Source organism: Pituophis catenifer, unplaced genomic scaffold (assembly GCF_029215685.1).
Source record: "Pituophis catenifer annectens isolate HBS135680 unplaced genomic scaffold, rPitCat1.0.hap2 SCAF_2, whole genome shotgun sequence".
NCBI classification, from domain to species: Eukaryota; Metazoa; Chordata; class Lepidosauria; order Squamata; family Colubridae; genus Pituophis; species Pituophis catenifer.
In genome coordinates, this window is record NW_027256882.1 from 203,861,920 (window position 1) to 203,878,278 (window position 16,359).

The window sequence follows — 16,359 nt, forward strand, 5'->3', positions numbered from 1 at the left end:
ATTTTTAGGTTGGTTCACACAAATGTTTGCTTCATGTTTACTGTTGGCTTCACTTATACCATCTCTCTCTCTCTTTGGTGTCATTTAAAAATATTTCTGATGACCAGTCATAAGTATCCTCTCTTTTTCTAGCTTCTCCTCCATTTTCTGATTTTTCCCGGGTAAAAAACTGAATTTAAAAGCTAACTTTGTGACATTTTATGTGGCATTTGAAGACCATTTTGTCTTCTTTTCTTCAATGCATTTTTCTTTTCAGCAAGATATTTTTTTCCAGGAAAAGGAGCATATTAGAATCATTGTTTTTCAAGATACTACAATTAATAATCTTTTGACTTTAATCTCTAAGGGGAGAGCACTAGATATCATCCAGAAGGGCGAATTCAGGACAAAGCAATATTCTTGTTGATATATTACATTGTAAGCAGAGTTGCAGCTAGATAAGTTTGCTAAGGAGAGATTTTTCTACATTATTATCAAAGAAATCTATAGCTAACTAAACTTCTGTTACTGGGAGGAGAAACATAATGGCAGATTCTACCATTCTCCATATTGTCTGAAACAGGAACCAAAAATGCTTGGGAAGGCTGTTTCCTAGCTCATTATCCATGGCTGGAAATCCTACCTTAAAGATAGATTACCATTGATATAAAAATAAAAGCAAGCAATTATAAAGCGTAGCTATTTTTCAAGAAGAATAAAGACGTCAAATAACAATTGAGGAATCATTACAAAAATCTTGCACATTTTAAAATTCTAAGTGATTATTTTTTCAAAGTTTCACATGTCCTTAAAGAGCTCTGTTAAATATAAATCAAGTTTAACAGCAAAAAAATACTGTTTTTTTTTTTTAAAAAACTGCAGTATTTGAAAAACAGCTTTTGCAATGTTTGACTTTGGAATTAGCTAAGACGTAACATCAGCAACATAACTCATAGCCCACACTCCCTGTCTCTTAAAAGAAGGATGTCATCGCTGTGAATACTGGAATACAAAAGTGAAGGGAAAGATTAATATCATCTGGTCATTTTTAATTATAAGCACAACTAGGATTATAGAATAACAGAGTTGGAAGGGACCTTGGATCTTCTAGTCCAACCCCCTGCTTAGGCAGGAAACCCTACACCACTTCAGACAAATGGTTATTCAACATCTCCTTAAAAACTTCCAGTGTTGGAGCATTCACAACTTCTGGAGGCAAGTTGTTCCACTGATTAATTGTTCTAACTGTCAGGAAATTTCTCCTTAGTACTAAGTTGCTTCTCTCCTTGATTTGTTTCTACCCATTGCTTTTTGTCCTACCCTCAGATACTTGGAGAATAGCTTGACTCCCTCTTCTTTGTGGCAGCCTTTGAGATATTGGAACACTGCTATCCTGTCTCCCCTAGTCCTTCTTTTCATTAAACTAGACATACCCAGTTCCTGCAACCATTCTTCATATGTTTTAGCCTCCAGTCCCCTAATCATCTTTGTTGCTCTTCTCTGCACTCTTTCTAGAGTGTCAACATCTTTTTTACATTGTGGTGACCAAAGCCGGATGCAGTATTCCAAGTATGGCCTTACCAAGGCATTATAAAGTGGTATTAACACTTCACGTGATCTTGATTCTATCCCTCCATTTATGCAGCCTAGAACCGTGTTGGCTTTTTTGGCAGCTGTTGCACACTGCTGGCTCATATTTAAATGGTTGTCCACTAGGACTCCAAGATCCCTCTCACAGTTACTACTATTGAGCAAGGTACCACATATACTGTACCTGTGCATTTTGTTTTTCTTGCCTAAATGTAGAACCTTACTTTTTTCACCATTGAATTTTGTTTTGTTAGATAGTGCCCAATGTTCAAGTCTGTCTAGATCCTTCTGTATCTTAAGCCAATATCTGGAGTGTTGGTTATTCCTGCCAGCTTGGTGTCATCTGCAAATTTGATGAGTTCCCCATCTATCTCCTCGTCCAAGTCATTGATGAAGACGTTGAAGAGTACTGGGCCTAAAACAGAGCCTTGGGGTACTCCACTGCATACTTCCCTCCATGTAGATGCAGTTTCATTTAGGACTACACGTTGAGTGCAGTTGGTTAGCCAGTTACGAATCCATCTGGTGGTGATGCTGTCTAACCCACATTTTTCTACTTTATCTAGTAGTAGGTTATGGTCTACTTTATCAAATGCCTTACTGAAGTCCAAGTAAATTATCTTCTAAAGTGAAAAGATATTTTCTGTAGACTTCAATCTCATTGATTAATATAATCTTTATACATTTTCTTCAGAACTGAAATATTTGGCATTTGTTCATAAAACTATTTTTTATTTTCAACCATCATCTATCTTTCTATATGCACATATATACAAACAAAATCTTTTCTCAGATTAATTCTAATTTAACTGTTGTAAATTTAGAGAATCCTGGAATTATAATTGAATGAGATATTATAAAGAGAGAAATCCAGGACCTTTCACAGATGTATAATTCTAAAATTCCCATGAAAAGGATACTTTTCTTACCAAAGTAGTAGTTTGTCTGACAGTTTTTATAATAGTCATGATTGGGTTTTTGCTCTTGAAAACACAGCAAAAAACAATTTTAATATAAACACTGATGATCAAATACCTTTATTCAACCAATTATTAGAGAAAGAGTGTAGGCAAGAAAAAACAAAAGTACACATTTAGACTGGAACCAGGCAGTAACTGTGAGAGGGATCTTGGAGTCTTAGTGGACAACCAGCTAAATATGAGTCAACAGTGGGTCACCACACTATTAAAAAGGTGTTGCAACTCTAGAAAGAGTGCAGAGAAGAGCAACCAAGATGATTAGGGGACTGGAAGCTAAAACATACAATGAACAATTTCAGGAACTGGACATGGCTTGTCTAGTGAAGAGAAGGACCAGAGGAGACATGATAGCAGTCTTCCAATACTTGAGGGGCTGCCACAGAAGGGAGGGGGTCAAGTTGGTTTCCAAGGCACCCGAAGGCCAGACAAGGAATAATGGATGGAAACTGAACAAGGAGATATTCAACCTAGAAATAAAGATAAATTTTCTGACAGCGAGATCAATCAACCAATGGAACCACTTGCCTCCGGAAGTTGTGGGAGCTTTATCACTGGAGGCTCTCAGGAAGAGATTGGACTGCCATTTGTCAGAAACGGTATATGGTCTCCTGCTTGGGTGTGAGGGTTGGACTAGATGATTTACAAGGTCCCTTCCAACTCTGTTAATCTGTTAAACTTCCTATGAGAAGATGATCAGGAAGGCTATGTCATCCTTATAAGGCTGACTTCCATGGAAATATGTAAAGAACTCAGTCTTCTGACAATTTAGACCAACTCTAATCATTTCTAGCCAGTATTGTTAATGGTAACACCAAATATCTGAAGGACATCAAACTATCCATTCAATTGTTTCCAGTTGCTGCCTTAATAAATAACATGGAAGAATAAAGCTTGGAAAAGTCTATTTGGTGATTATTCCTGTAGTGATCTTAAGGAACACAAGATGCAGAACACATACAATCAATGTAACCTTATTAAGATCAACCAATCCACAAGTAGATAAGTGATAGTTCACTGCACAACATCACCTCAGTAGAGAAATATATAGTATATTTGAGTGTTTCAAGGAAGCAACAGAAGATGAATTATTCAGACTGTGACTTCCACTAACTCTGCTTTTATAAGATTTTGGAACTTCAATGAAAAAACTGCACACTTCTCCAGCATGACGACAGAATATATAACTCCTAAGTTTGGAAGAAGAAATGTATTCTGCTTCGGGCTGTACGAAGTGGAAAAATCCAAATTACACATGCTCTTGAAACAACCCAAAGCAATTCAGTAAGCATCCAAAGTTTATTTATTTATTTATTAAATTTTTATCCAGTGTCCATCTCACTGATACAGCAACTCTGGATGGTTTACAATATGATAAAAAGTAAAAAGGTATTACAAATAAAATTAGAAAATTAAATAGCAAAGCTAAAATCCAAGATGATGGATGGCCTGGAGGTGGGGATCTTCTCTCTACCCCATCAGCCATCCCCAATATAGCATACCCTGATTGTGGCCCCAGGTCAGTTGGAAGAGTAAAGTTTTTCAGGTTCTTCCAGAAGGTCAGTAGTATGGGGGCAGACCTCACCTTCAGTGGGAGAATATTCCAGAAAGCAGGGGCCACAGCAGAAAAGGCTTTTCCCCTGAACCCTGCCAGCCAAAATTCTTTGACAGATGGGATCCAAAGTAGGCCGCTTCTGCTATAACAAGTGTAGTAGCCTAGTCTAGTAGGCTAGAACCGTAAGACGGTTCCTCAGATAGATTATATTGTCCTTAGTTATCTTGTGGGCATGGTGAGTTCATTACTCAACAAAGCAATCCTAAGAAGGACAAACAACAAGGCTTCTGCTTTTTAACCAAGGAGAGTTGAAAGAAACAAAGTTTTACCTTCTGCAAATAAAGCACAGTTCCTTTAAGGACAGCATAAAAGGTTTTCCATCCTCTTTTTCCTCGTGGAGCTAGGAAAGCAACACAAACACAAAAAAACATACAATTCTGATTAAAATATAGTAGATCTCACATAAATAATATGCTCTTTTGGTTGTGAAGCCTTCCTCAGCCCCCCTTTTCTTCTAAAAACTAGTTTTGATAATAAAAAAAACTAATAGAAACTAAAATTTAGAAAAAAGAGATTAAAAAAGAGGAAGCCAAAAGTGTAGAAAAAAGCAAGAAAATATTATTTAAAAATCATCATAAAGTAATTTTTTAAAAAAATATTGCAGCAGAAGGGTAGTCCAAAGAAGCAGCAATGCTTAATAGGGACTCGATATCTGTCCCTTCCAGAAAGAAAAATTCTTAATATTCTCTCCCCGGGCCTCTCCTATATTTACCAGCCCTGTATTCATTGGAGCTACCTGCTACAAAAGTGGTCCCAATGAACAGAAACATGTAAAAAAATAAAGCAATGGGAAAGCTTTTCAGCCTATTTCAGAACTTGGGTTTTTTTTTGGGGGGGGGAGAGAATTGGCTCTTGGTTGAGTCTCAGTTTTCTCAGCAAGATTTCAGAAATGGTTTGCCATTGCCTCCTTCCTAAGACTCAGAGGGAAGAATGGCCAAGGTCATTCAGCTGGCTTTGCGCCTAAGGAGAGGAACTAGAATTCCTCCTGGTTTTGAACTTAATGCCTTAAATCAGGGGTCCCCAACCCCCAGGCTGTGGCCTAGTACTCATCTGCAGCGGTTCAGAACCGGGCTGCACATGCAGCTCCACTTGCGCATGCAAAGGTGTGCGCCTGCTGCTCTCAGAGAACAATCCCAGTGGTGAAATGCAGCCGGTTCTATCTGGCTCGGGCGAACCAGTAGTGCCGGTGGTGGGAGGCTCCGCCCACCCACCCAGACGTCATCACGTCCCGTTTTTGACCCTCTGCGTATGCGCAGAAGGCTCTGCGCATGCATGAAGGAGGTGCGCGTGCTCACATCTGTGAATCGGTAGCGAAGGTAAGTGGATTTCACCCCTGAACCATCCCTTCTCCTCCCCCCCCCCCCCATTGCTCCACCAAGCCAGAGAGGTTGGGGACAGCTGCCTTAATCACTACACCAAACTGGCTCTCCCGGACTTGAACTAAGAAGAGGCTAAGCAGGAAAGCAATCTCATCTTTTGAGCTCTGTCACAGAGACGTCTTCCCGCATATCTATGGCAAGTGAAATGACTGGAAGGGAATAGCAAAGCCTAGCAAAGAGAAAGAATATTGCAGCTGTGTGCTGATTCCCCCTTCATCTCCTGGAGCAATTCTCAGATGGGTTGCTGGAGCTTTTTCTCTCCTTAACCTTCCTAAATACTTGCACAAGGCATTTTCTCAGCTTTTCCTTCTGGGCTGCCAGATTCCCAGTTACTCTTCTAGTAGCACTAGAAGAGTGCTTTTATTTACATTCCCAGTAGCAAGCAAAGAGGCACACACAATTGTGCATATTCAAGTTTCTGTATTTACCACTTCCCTCCCTCCCTCCCTCCCTCTCCCAGTTATCTCTTTTTCTTGAAAGAACAGCTCCCTCTGAAAGACACTCACTCTTCTTTCCATCCATATCAGCATGGATTTTACGTGCCAGGAATCCGGTTTTGTACACAGCAGCATTGGGATCGTGCGGAATATCCAGGAAGGGGTTATTGGAATTGCCGATGCGACTGACAGACTTGGACTGGTTTCCATTATCCTTCTCATCAGTGCCATCAGAAGGGGATTTTTTCTTCTCTTCGTCATCTCTAAAACAAATTCAAACACAAATTTCACATTCACCGGTGCACATTTTATTTTACTAGTCAGGTTAAGCAAAGGCGCATATTTGGTTATGATCGTCTTTATTTACTGAGTAGCTGGAAAGCTTGATTTCATGCTAGGAGGACCTGTGGTTCTAAAACGAGCAGAGCTGAATATCGTGAATATCTTATATTAAACCGCAAGGAATCTCATTAGTTTCAGCGGGATGGTTTAGATGTATCTTTGGGGAGAGGAATCGGGATGGAAACCTTGGGGGAATTACATTCAGCAACAAGGTGGTTCGTGTTGAGGCTTTGTGTATTTTAATGTGCTATTTCAAGAGTTTCATATTTTAAATTACAGGGGATGGGATGAGGACCTTGCAGATCCTGATTTTCTGGCAAGAGCAGCTTGCAACAGCTGGACATTGTTGATTGAAGTTCAAAAAGACTTGGCAAAGACTCTTGTAATTGAGCCCTGGAACTTCAATGTACGGAAAATTGCCATCCTGCCCAGTGGATAAACTGTTCTGACCTACTGTCCCTATTGTACCCCAGAGTCCTTCAGCCTTTCCTATTGTCCTTTTTCTCTTATAGTCAGTAACAAGGAAATGGTCAGCCCTTCAACCTAGACCAGATCAGAAAACAGACTCCACAGGACTGTAACTATATTTTATTGAGCTAGGCTTAGCAACAGAACCTTGCAAGCCTGTCCATCTCTCCCCCTCCTTCCTCCTTGTACTCCAGGGGTTTTTATGCCTGAGACTTTATAATACTCTTCTGTCTCTCGAAACGTAAGATATTCCTTCTGCACCTGAAAGCTTTTGAATTCCTTCTCCAAGGTCATCTCCCTGGCTTCCTACACAAATTAGATCAGTGATTCTCAAACTTCTTTTTCTTCACCAAGGCATATTTACTGAGACTACAATACAAGTATTTAGCATACTAGATCCCAGAATTTAGCATCCAGCTAGATCCCACAATCTAGCATACGACAATCCCTACACAACCAGTGGCTCCTAGATGATAGAATGTGCTACAGATTGAAATGGGGAAATCGTACATTTGTTTTGCCTCTGAACTATGATTCCCTCTGCGCACCCTATCCCACTATCACATGCGCACTGCTACCACCGCATGCAGCTTTGACGCAGCTGTACAAAGCAAGACGGGCATTTTCTCCTTTCCTCTCTGCTGAAATCTGTCACAGTCCAGGCATGAATTAATGGAACTGGTCTCTGCTTTATTTTTGGATCGTACCCTCGGATACAGATTATCTGTCAGTATCCTCAGATGGAAGCGTTCTAAATCAACACTCTGTCGTGCAATAATTCCTCTGCATCTTAACTTTTCTTTCAAAACTAAAACCAAGGAGCAGCTACTTACTTCAACTTCTGTCAGCTTACACTTATTCCCCCCCCCCAACCACTTGCCCTCAATCAAGAAGGGCAGTTTGGTTCTTTAAATGTTAAGATGTCCATAAATCATGCAGAACAGAAGGCAACTGGGCTTTCTTGTTTTTCCTTGAAGACGTTTCGCTTCTCATCTAAGAAGCTTCTTCAGTTTTGACTAAAGCTTTTTTAAAAAGCACCTTTGAGACAACCTTGACCTAGATGATTGAGAATCTCCAGAGACATGCAGAACAAAACTAAGTAATTTTATGAGTGTCATATAGTGTACCTATGCAATCTCAGGCTCCTGCACAGCTTTCCATGAAAATCTTCAGATATTGCTTAAATTTAAGTCCCCCTAAAAGTACCTACAAGTTTCATTGATAGGCCAACTACAGAAATACTGAACTTTTTTTTTTTAGATTTATATACTGCCCTACTCCCGAAGGACTCAGGGCAGAAGAACTAACGGGAAAGTGGCTCTTTTCATTATTTACTATTGCTGTTCTACAAAGATGAACCACAAAAAAGCTATGCAGCCAGAATAGCGTTTTTGTGGTTCTCCTTTGTAGAACAGCAATAGGGAATAATGGAAGGAGCCACTTTCCTGCTAATTTGTTACTAAGATGCATTTAGGTGATCACCAAATTTTATCTGTCCTTTGTCATCTTCTACTAGCTATCCAGCATAATCTGCCCTGTTTTCTATCCTACCATAGGATATTCTACAATGGTTTCCTTATTTCTTTGCTTTTTCTGATAATTCAGATAAGTATTTCTAACACACTACTAGTTTTCTTCTTCTTAAAGCTTTTCTGCTTTTTGAATATCAGCTGAATGTTGATTCATTGGTTGTATCCAGAAATGATCAACTGACTTGTCTGAACCTGACACTGTGGGCCAAGAGAGAATGACTGACCCAAATCACCTTGCTTTCATGCCTAAAATGGTAGTACAGTGGTCTAAAGCACCCTGTTATTAAGACCAGCTGCCTGCAATTACTGCAGGTTCGAATCTCGCCAGGCTCAAGGTTGACTCAGCCTTCCATCCTTTCAAAGGTAGGTAAAATGAGGACCCAGATTGTGGGGGCAATAAGCTGACTTTGTATAAATATACAAAAGGATGAAGGCTATTGCTTAGCACATTGTAAGCCGCCCTGGGTCTCCGGAGAAGGGCGGCATATAAAAAAAAAAAATGGGAGTAGATTTCACAGTCACCTGGTTTCTAGCCTGATGCCTTAATCACTAGACCAAGGGTGTCAAATTCGATTTCATTGAGGGCCATGTCAGGGTTGTGTTTGACCTTGGGGGGCCACGGGAGACATGGCCAGGGAAGGCATGGCCAACTCGACATCATTTGTGTCGAGGGCACCTGTGGTGGCCCGAGCACTCTGCCAGCAAAAATAGGCTCCCGAGCTCCGTTTTCAGCTGCAATGGCCTCCTACAACCCTCTGCTGCTGAAAACGGAGCACTCCATTTTCGCTGGCAGAGGCACCACGGGCCAGTCCTTCGCTGTTTCCAGGACAGCCCCGTGGGCCAGATCTAAGCACTCCTTGGGCCGGATTTGGGACCCGGGCCTTGAGTTTGGCACCTCTGTACTAGACCAAATTGGCTCACTTTATAATATCACCAATGTCCAAAAATAGCAGAGGCTCTGTTAGATGGTGTTATGAACCAAAGAATGCTTCCCCTTAATAAACTAATAAACATCTTGGAAGTGTCACTCAGCTTCGTCAGCCAATTGAGAGAAAATAGGCAAAAGACAGGGAAACAAAAAGTGACTTTAGATACCAAGATTAATCATAGATAGGGGCAGGGCTCAGTCATCAAAGTATGTCAGCTAATTTCAATAGCAGAGAAATGCTATATTCTCAAGAGCATCAAGTGGTATTGGCAACTGGATTATGTGATCAATACTTATCTGTATCTAAATAGCAATGTAACTGTATTCACCTTATATTTATAACTATTTATGTTTATAAATTACATTAGTCATGATTCTGAACAGCATATAAATTGAAACAACATTGATTATAGTAAAAAGTCCAAAAAACGTGAAAACCCAGGAACTAAAGCTTTAATAAAATTCCCTCCAGGGCAGATAATAGATATTACAAGTATTCCTCGACTTACAACCATTTGAAGTTACAATGGCACCGAAAAAAGTGACTTATAACTGTTTTTCACACTGGTCATGTGATCAAAATTCAGATGCCTGGCAACTGTTTATGACGGTTGCAGTGTTCCAAGGTCATGTGATCACCTTTTGCGACCTTCTGACAAGCAAACTCAAGAGGCAAGCCAGATTCACTTTACAACTGTGATATTAACATAATAGCTACATTGATTCCCTTAACAACTATGGCAAGAAAGGTTGTAAAATGGGGCAGAACTCACTTAACAACTGTTTTGCTTAGCAAAGGAAATTTGTAGCTCAATTTTGCTTGTTAATCAAGAGTTACCTGTAAATAAATGGAGAGGTTCCCTCTCCTGACCTACTGGATTGGGGTTTTGGCCTCCATTGTGGTTGTGAAGATTCTGTCCAGTGGTAGGTTGCTCCCGGTTCGCAAGAACCAGTAGTAAAAATTTGTAGTAGTTCGGAGAACCGGTAATAACATTGGCTGGTCGCCGCTCGCTTACCCCGCCCACCTCATCAGAGGCTTTTTTTTTTTTTAACTTTTAAAATCATTTTTTTTCCTACAACCTCTTCGGCCGAAGAGTTTGTAGAAAAAATGCTATTAAAAGCCTCTGACGATCCCAGCTGAGTTGCCTGATCGTCAGAGGCTTCTAAAAGCATTATTTTCTGCAATCTCTTAAGAGGTTGAAAAAAAAATGCTTTTAAAAGTAAAAAAAAAAAAAAAAAAGTTGGTCACACCCACCCAGTCACATTACCTCCCAAGCCACGCCCACAAAATAAGCCATGCTCACAGAACCAGTAGTAAAAATTTTTAGAACCCACCCCTGATTCTGTCCATTTCCTCAGGAACCAGAAAATCAAATGTTTCCTAGGTAACAAAACAAGTTAATGTCTTAGTCAACTCACATGGATTCACTCATTCAGAATTGTACTCTGAATGAATCCAAGTGACTTTTTATGATAGGAGCCTAGAATATTCATACAGTGGCCTTGAAGATATTTCTGTGACTCCTGAGTAAATTATCTTAAATCAGGCTATTGCTTTATTGTGACAATGGCATACTTCATATGGACTCTTACAAAGATGGGATAATTCACTCTTCATTGTCCTCCAATGGTACTCTACATGTCTCTTCTGTTGTTTCATCTTTCAGAGCTCCTTGGAAAACCAAAAGTCTCCATTGACAAATGGGGAGAAGGCATATAGGAAGAATCCAAACCAAAGTCCCTTCTACCCATCTATTCCAGATGGCAACTAAGACCCCTAAATTCCCTCTAGAATACATCTGGGCCCATTACACTGGTCAATAAATTAACTTATTAGTCAGTTGAAAAGCAATCATACTTTTCATGATAGGGTCTTACAATGGTGGCTACAAACCTCTGAACGTAATGCTACATTAGGATAGATTAAAATTGCTAGGAACTAATAACCTCCCTATCTTCACTGCTAATCCAGCAATGGAAATTGAATAACTCAGGCAACACTATCACTGAGCAATAAGAAGGCCAGTGTACCAGCAATAAATCCAACTGTTTCTCAAGCCCAATTTCAACCAGAGTATCACATTCAATTATCTATGATGCAATACCTCAGAGAGTTGTTACGTCTCCTTGAATGACAACCGTAGAGATTGAGGATGACCTTGGTGGAGATCTGCAAGCTATGTTACCAAAGCAACAAGGGATGAAACATATGTTAAGTCTACAACAGAGAGGACAATATTCGGAAAATGCTTGGACACATACCTCCCTAATTCACTGAAGTATGAGAAGGAAGATACTCAATACAATCTGACTTTCAACGTTCTGCTAGCCACTCTCGACAAGCATAGTTTTAGCATTTCCGTGGAGCCGATTTCCTAGTCTGATCTATCTAGCAGGGCTGACAATAACAGCTGAGCCCCCTAGCCTGAACACATTTCTGAGAATGGAACATCCCTACCTGGGCCCATACAGGCTTCTACATCTTGCATGCGCAAGATGGCGGTCGTGTGGTGACCCCTGATTCTGTCGGATGGCTTCGGGGCGAGGGTTTTGCGATCTTCCTCGCCCCTGAACGCCCCTGAATGCCCCCGGAGTCAGAGACGGCGAGGGAGAGTGTAGCCACGCTGCTCCGACTCCGCCAACACCGCCGAGAGCCGAGTGGAGAGTGGAGAGCGGCGGCGCTGCTGGGAAGGAGAAGGGAGAGCGGAGAGCGGAGCTGAGCGAAGAGTTGAGAGCGGAGAGTGGAGATATGGAGATGTGGCTTGCTGGCGGCGGCGGGGTCAGTCAGCGGAGCTCGGGTGAGGGTTTTTGAGATCTCCCTCGCCCCTGGACATGCCTAGAGGCGCTGGCGAAGAAGTTGGCTGCGCTGCTCCGCCGCCGCCGAAAGTGGTGCTATGGTGGTTTGTTCGGCGGCAGTCATTGGCAGCGATAGTGGCAAAGGTGAAGGGGGAAGTATGGCTGTGGGGCAGCGAGTGGTGGCAGCCCATTGAAATTTCATCTGCCCCACTCAGGAACTTCCTCAGCAGCCCCCTGGAATCCGGGAATGGTGGCGTGGATATCAGCGGGGATGGTGAGGCCGGCCCCAACATTAAACTGGGCCACGGCACACCCCATGGAAGTACTGGAGCTGTTCTCAGGCCCTATTGCCAGAGAAGGGGGCTTGCTGGAGGGTGAAAACTGAGAGGAGCATAACGGGTCTAGGACTGGAGAAGAAAGACCCCCTCCCGGGATATCTTGGCGGCTGTAGAGGACCTGGAGGCCCCCTGTGACATCCAATGGAGGCTGGGGTTTGGATTTGTTATCCCGGAAGAACTGAACTATCTGAGGAAAGTAGGGCTGGGGGGCGACGGAGGGCGACGGAGGAGTTTTCCGTCGCATAGATACCAGCCCTTTTTCTCCTCCCCCTCCCGGGTACTGTGTCCGCCTAAATGGGCTTATTATTTGCCCTGATTGAGGGAATTTTCTCTCTCCACCCCCTTTTCTTCCCCTCTTCCTTCTTCCCCTTCCCTTCTTTCCCTTTTTCATCGGGACTTACTTGAATGTGACCTTGAGTACAAGACCTTGCCAAGGATTCTCCATCTTCGCCCTTGGCGTGACTCATAGACTGACTGATAGACGGATAAATCTTTCTTCCGACCATGGTCAGCCAAACTGATGCAACTGTTGAGGGGTCCTCTATTACATCATGACTCTTGTCTGTGGGAGAACTTTTTTAATCTACGGCCCCTTGGGGGTTCCACCGTGAGAGGGCGGGCCGGAGGTCGCCCCCATTGGAGGAGATAATTAGGACCCTCCTGCTGTTGTGGGAGGACAGTTGAGATACCAACAGCACATCGATGAACAAATGGCTGTGTTACATCTTTTGCGAAGTCCCCTGTCTGAGCTTCGGGCCTCTATCGCTGCATTTTGGAGATGTATACGACTGCAGATCTTCTTGCACTGCGAGATTCCCCCTTCTCGCAGATGTGGCCCTCCTCACTATCGAGGGCCCACCTCAAGGAAGGGTTTTGGGACCCAGAGAGGTGGCATCTGAAAACTAGGGGATTGAGGGGTTTTCTATCGAAATTTTTAGTCAAATTTTTAAGGGGTCCCAGGGAGGGGGAGGGTTAGATTGGAATTCGGGCAGTGGTTATGGGGGATAACCCACAAGGGGAAGGGTCGGGTCTGGCAGTGAAGCGCGGCGTGGGGGGTGGGGGACCCGGGATCGAGGGGGGGGTTAGAGCTTGTCCGGATGGTCTTTTGAACATCAGTACTATAGGTGGGAGGGGTAGATATGGCGGGAGCAGGGGGCCATATCGTGTTAGGGGAGTGCACACTCGCTGTTTACGAGCGGTGGCGTGCTCCGGCCCCCAAGGCTCTACTCGCTCCTCAGGTTGCATAGACCCTCAGGACCCAGGCCTTCGGCTGATGCTGTGCAATGCCAGGTCCGTAGTAAATAAAGCCCCCCTCATTTATGATCTTGTTCAGGAGGGGGGTGCGGACCTGGCAGGTGTTACAGAGACCTGGTTGGGCCAGGAGGGGGGGTTCCCCTCGTTGAAATGTGCCCGCCAGATTTCCAAGCATTCCATCAGCCGAAGTCACAGGGGAGGGGCGGGGGGTAGCGGTTATCATTAAAGAAGGTCTGAGACTGAGGGAGGCCACTGTTCCTCAGACAGCCGGCTGTGAATCCCTTTTTGTGAAATGGAGTCATGGGGTTCAGATGGGTTTGCTGATCACGTACCTGGCTCCCTGCCACGTGGCAACAGCCCTGCCTGAGCTACTCAACGTCATCGCCGCGGTGGCGGTTGATACCCCTAGGCTTATGGTCATGGGGGATTTCAACCTGCCGTCCGTGGGTGAGACGTCTGAGATGGCTCGGGAGTTCATGGCTTCCATGACAGCTATGGACCTGACCCAGTTAATTCATGGCCCAGTTAATTCATGGCCCTACCCACACAGGGGGAAACACGCTGGTTTTTGTCTCTGGACAGTGGTTGAAGGATCTTGAGATAGGGGATATAGTCACTGAACCCTTGTCATGGTCAGATCACTCTCTCCTTCGTCTCGACTTTCGAACCGCTGCACCCAGCTGCAGGGAGGCGGAGCCGGTAAGATGGTTCTGCCCCAGGCGCCTGATGGAACCTGATAGATTCCAGATGGAGCTTGGGCCATTTCCTGAGGTTCTGGCACACGCCTCGACTGGAGACCTGGTGGTGTGATAGGGCGGCTGCTGGAGCTCTGGATCAGGTCGTGCCTTTGTGGCCTCTGACCCGGCGCCGATCTCAATTGGCTCCTTGGTTTACCGAGGAGCTGAGGGAGTTGAAATGCCGGAAAAGACGCCTAGAGAGTAGTTGGACGGCCAGTCTTTCTGAATCTGACCGGATACTAGTAAGATCCCATATTAGGAATTACCTAGTGGCGATAAAAGCAGCGAAATGTAGCTATTTTACTGCTCTTATTGCATCATCAGATAACCGCCCGGCTGCCCTCTTTAGGGTGACCCGCTCCCTGCTCCATCAGGAAGCGCGGGAGGACCTCTTGGAGGGTAGAGCTGAGGATTTTGTTCAGTATCTGTGTGACAAAATCATTCAGATTCGGGAAGATTTGGACTCCGACTGGGTAGTCTCAGGGGGAGAGACAGGGGCAGGTCTTGAGAATGTTATCTGGGATGAGTTTGATGCTGTGACCCCTGAGGACGTGGACAGGATTCTGGGCAGACTGAACGTGACCACTTGTTTATTGGACCCGTGTCCCTCCTGGTTAGTGCTGGCTTCCCGGGAAGTGACACGAGGCTGGCTCCAGGGGATTATAAATGCTTTGCTGGGTGAGGGTGACTTTCCCGCCGCCTTGAAAGAGGCGGTGGTGAGGCCTCTCCTCAAGAAGCCTTCCCTGGACCCGGACCCGGACCCGGCAATGTTGGTAAATTATCGTCCGGTCTCCAACCTTCGCTTCGTTGCGAAGATTGTTGAGAGTGTGGTCGCGCAACAGCTCCCCCAGCACCTGGATGAAACGACGTATCTAGATCCGTTCCAGTCGGGCTTCAGGCCTGGGTACAGCACGGAAACGGCATTGGTCGCATTGGTAGATGATCTCTGGAGGGCTCAGGACAGGGGATGTTCCTCTGTCCTGGTCCTGTTAGATCTCTCAGAGGCTTTTGATACCATCGACCATGGTATCATGCTGCACCGGCTGGAAGAGTTAGCGGTGGGAGGCACTGTGTTGCGGTGGTTCTCCTCCTTTCTCTCTGACCGGTCACAGTCTGTGTTGACCGGGGGGCAGAGGTCAACCCCGAGGCCCCTCATATGTGGGGTGCCGCAAGGGTCGGTCCTCGCACCCCTCCTGTTCAACATTTATGTGAAGCCGCTGGGTGAGATCATCCGTGGTTTTGGGGTGAAGTACCACCAGTACGCGGACAACACCCAGCTGTACATCTCCACCCCAGACCACCCCAACGATGCCCTTGAAGTGATGTCCCAGTGCCTGGAGGCCGTGCGGATCTGGATGGGGAAAAATATGCTCAGGCTCAACCCATCCAAGACCGAGTGGCTGTGGTTTCCGACGTCCCGATATAGTCAGTTGGTGCCATCACTGACTATTGGGGGCGAATCATTGGCCCCCACGGAGAGGGCGCGCAACTTGGGCGTCCTCCTGGATTCACGGCTGTCTTTAGAAGAGCACTTGACGGCTGTGACCGGGAGGATTTTTCATCAGGTTCGCCTGATTCGCCAGTTGCGTCCTTTTCTGGATCGGGACTCGTTACCCACGGTCACTCATGCCCTTGTCACCTCCCGCCTGGACTATTGCAACGCTCTCTACATGGGGCTCCCCTTGAGGGGCACCCGGAGGCTCCAACTGGCGCAGAGTGCAGCCGCGCGGGTGGTAATGGGAGCGACATGGCGTTCCCATGTAACACCCCTCCTGCGCGAGCTGCACTGGCTCCCGGTGGTCTTCCGGGTGCACTTCAAGGTTTTGGTTACCACCTTTAAAGCGCTCCATGGCTTAGGACCTGGGTACTTGCGGGACTGCCTACTACCACCAATAGCCTCCCACCGGCCGGTACGCTCCCATAGAGAGGGGCTCCTCCGGGTGCCGTCAGGCAAACAATGTCGACTGGCGGCCCCTAGAGGGACAGC

The 16,359-nt window shown here is 44.9% G+C and overlaps 1 protein-coding gene across 2 annotated transcripts in view; it reads right to left on the reverse strand.

Moving 5' to 3' along the window:
* Nucleotides 1-16,359, reverse strand: part of PSD3 (pleckstrin and Sec7 domain containing 3) — a 185,564-nt gene that overhangs the window by 15,415 nt on the left and 153,790 nt on the right. For both annotated transcript variants that reach the window (XM_070935477.1, XM_070935478.1), the window contains 2 exons: nt 6,047-6,240; nt 4,431-4,501 (listed from right to left, as the gene is read on the reverse strand). In XM_070935477.1, coding sequence (XP_070791578.1) covers nt 4,431-4,501; nt 6,047-6,240 — 265 coding nt within the window. The remainder of the gene's footprint in view (nt 1-4,430; nt 4,502-6,046; nt 6,241-16,359) is intronic.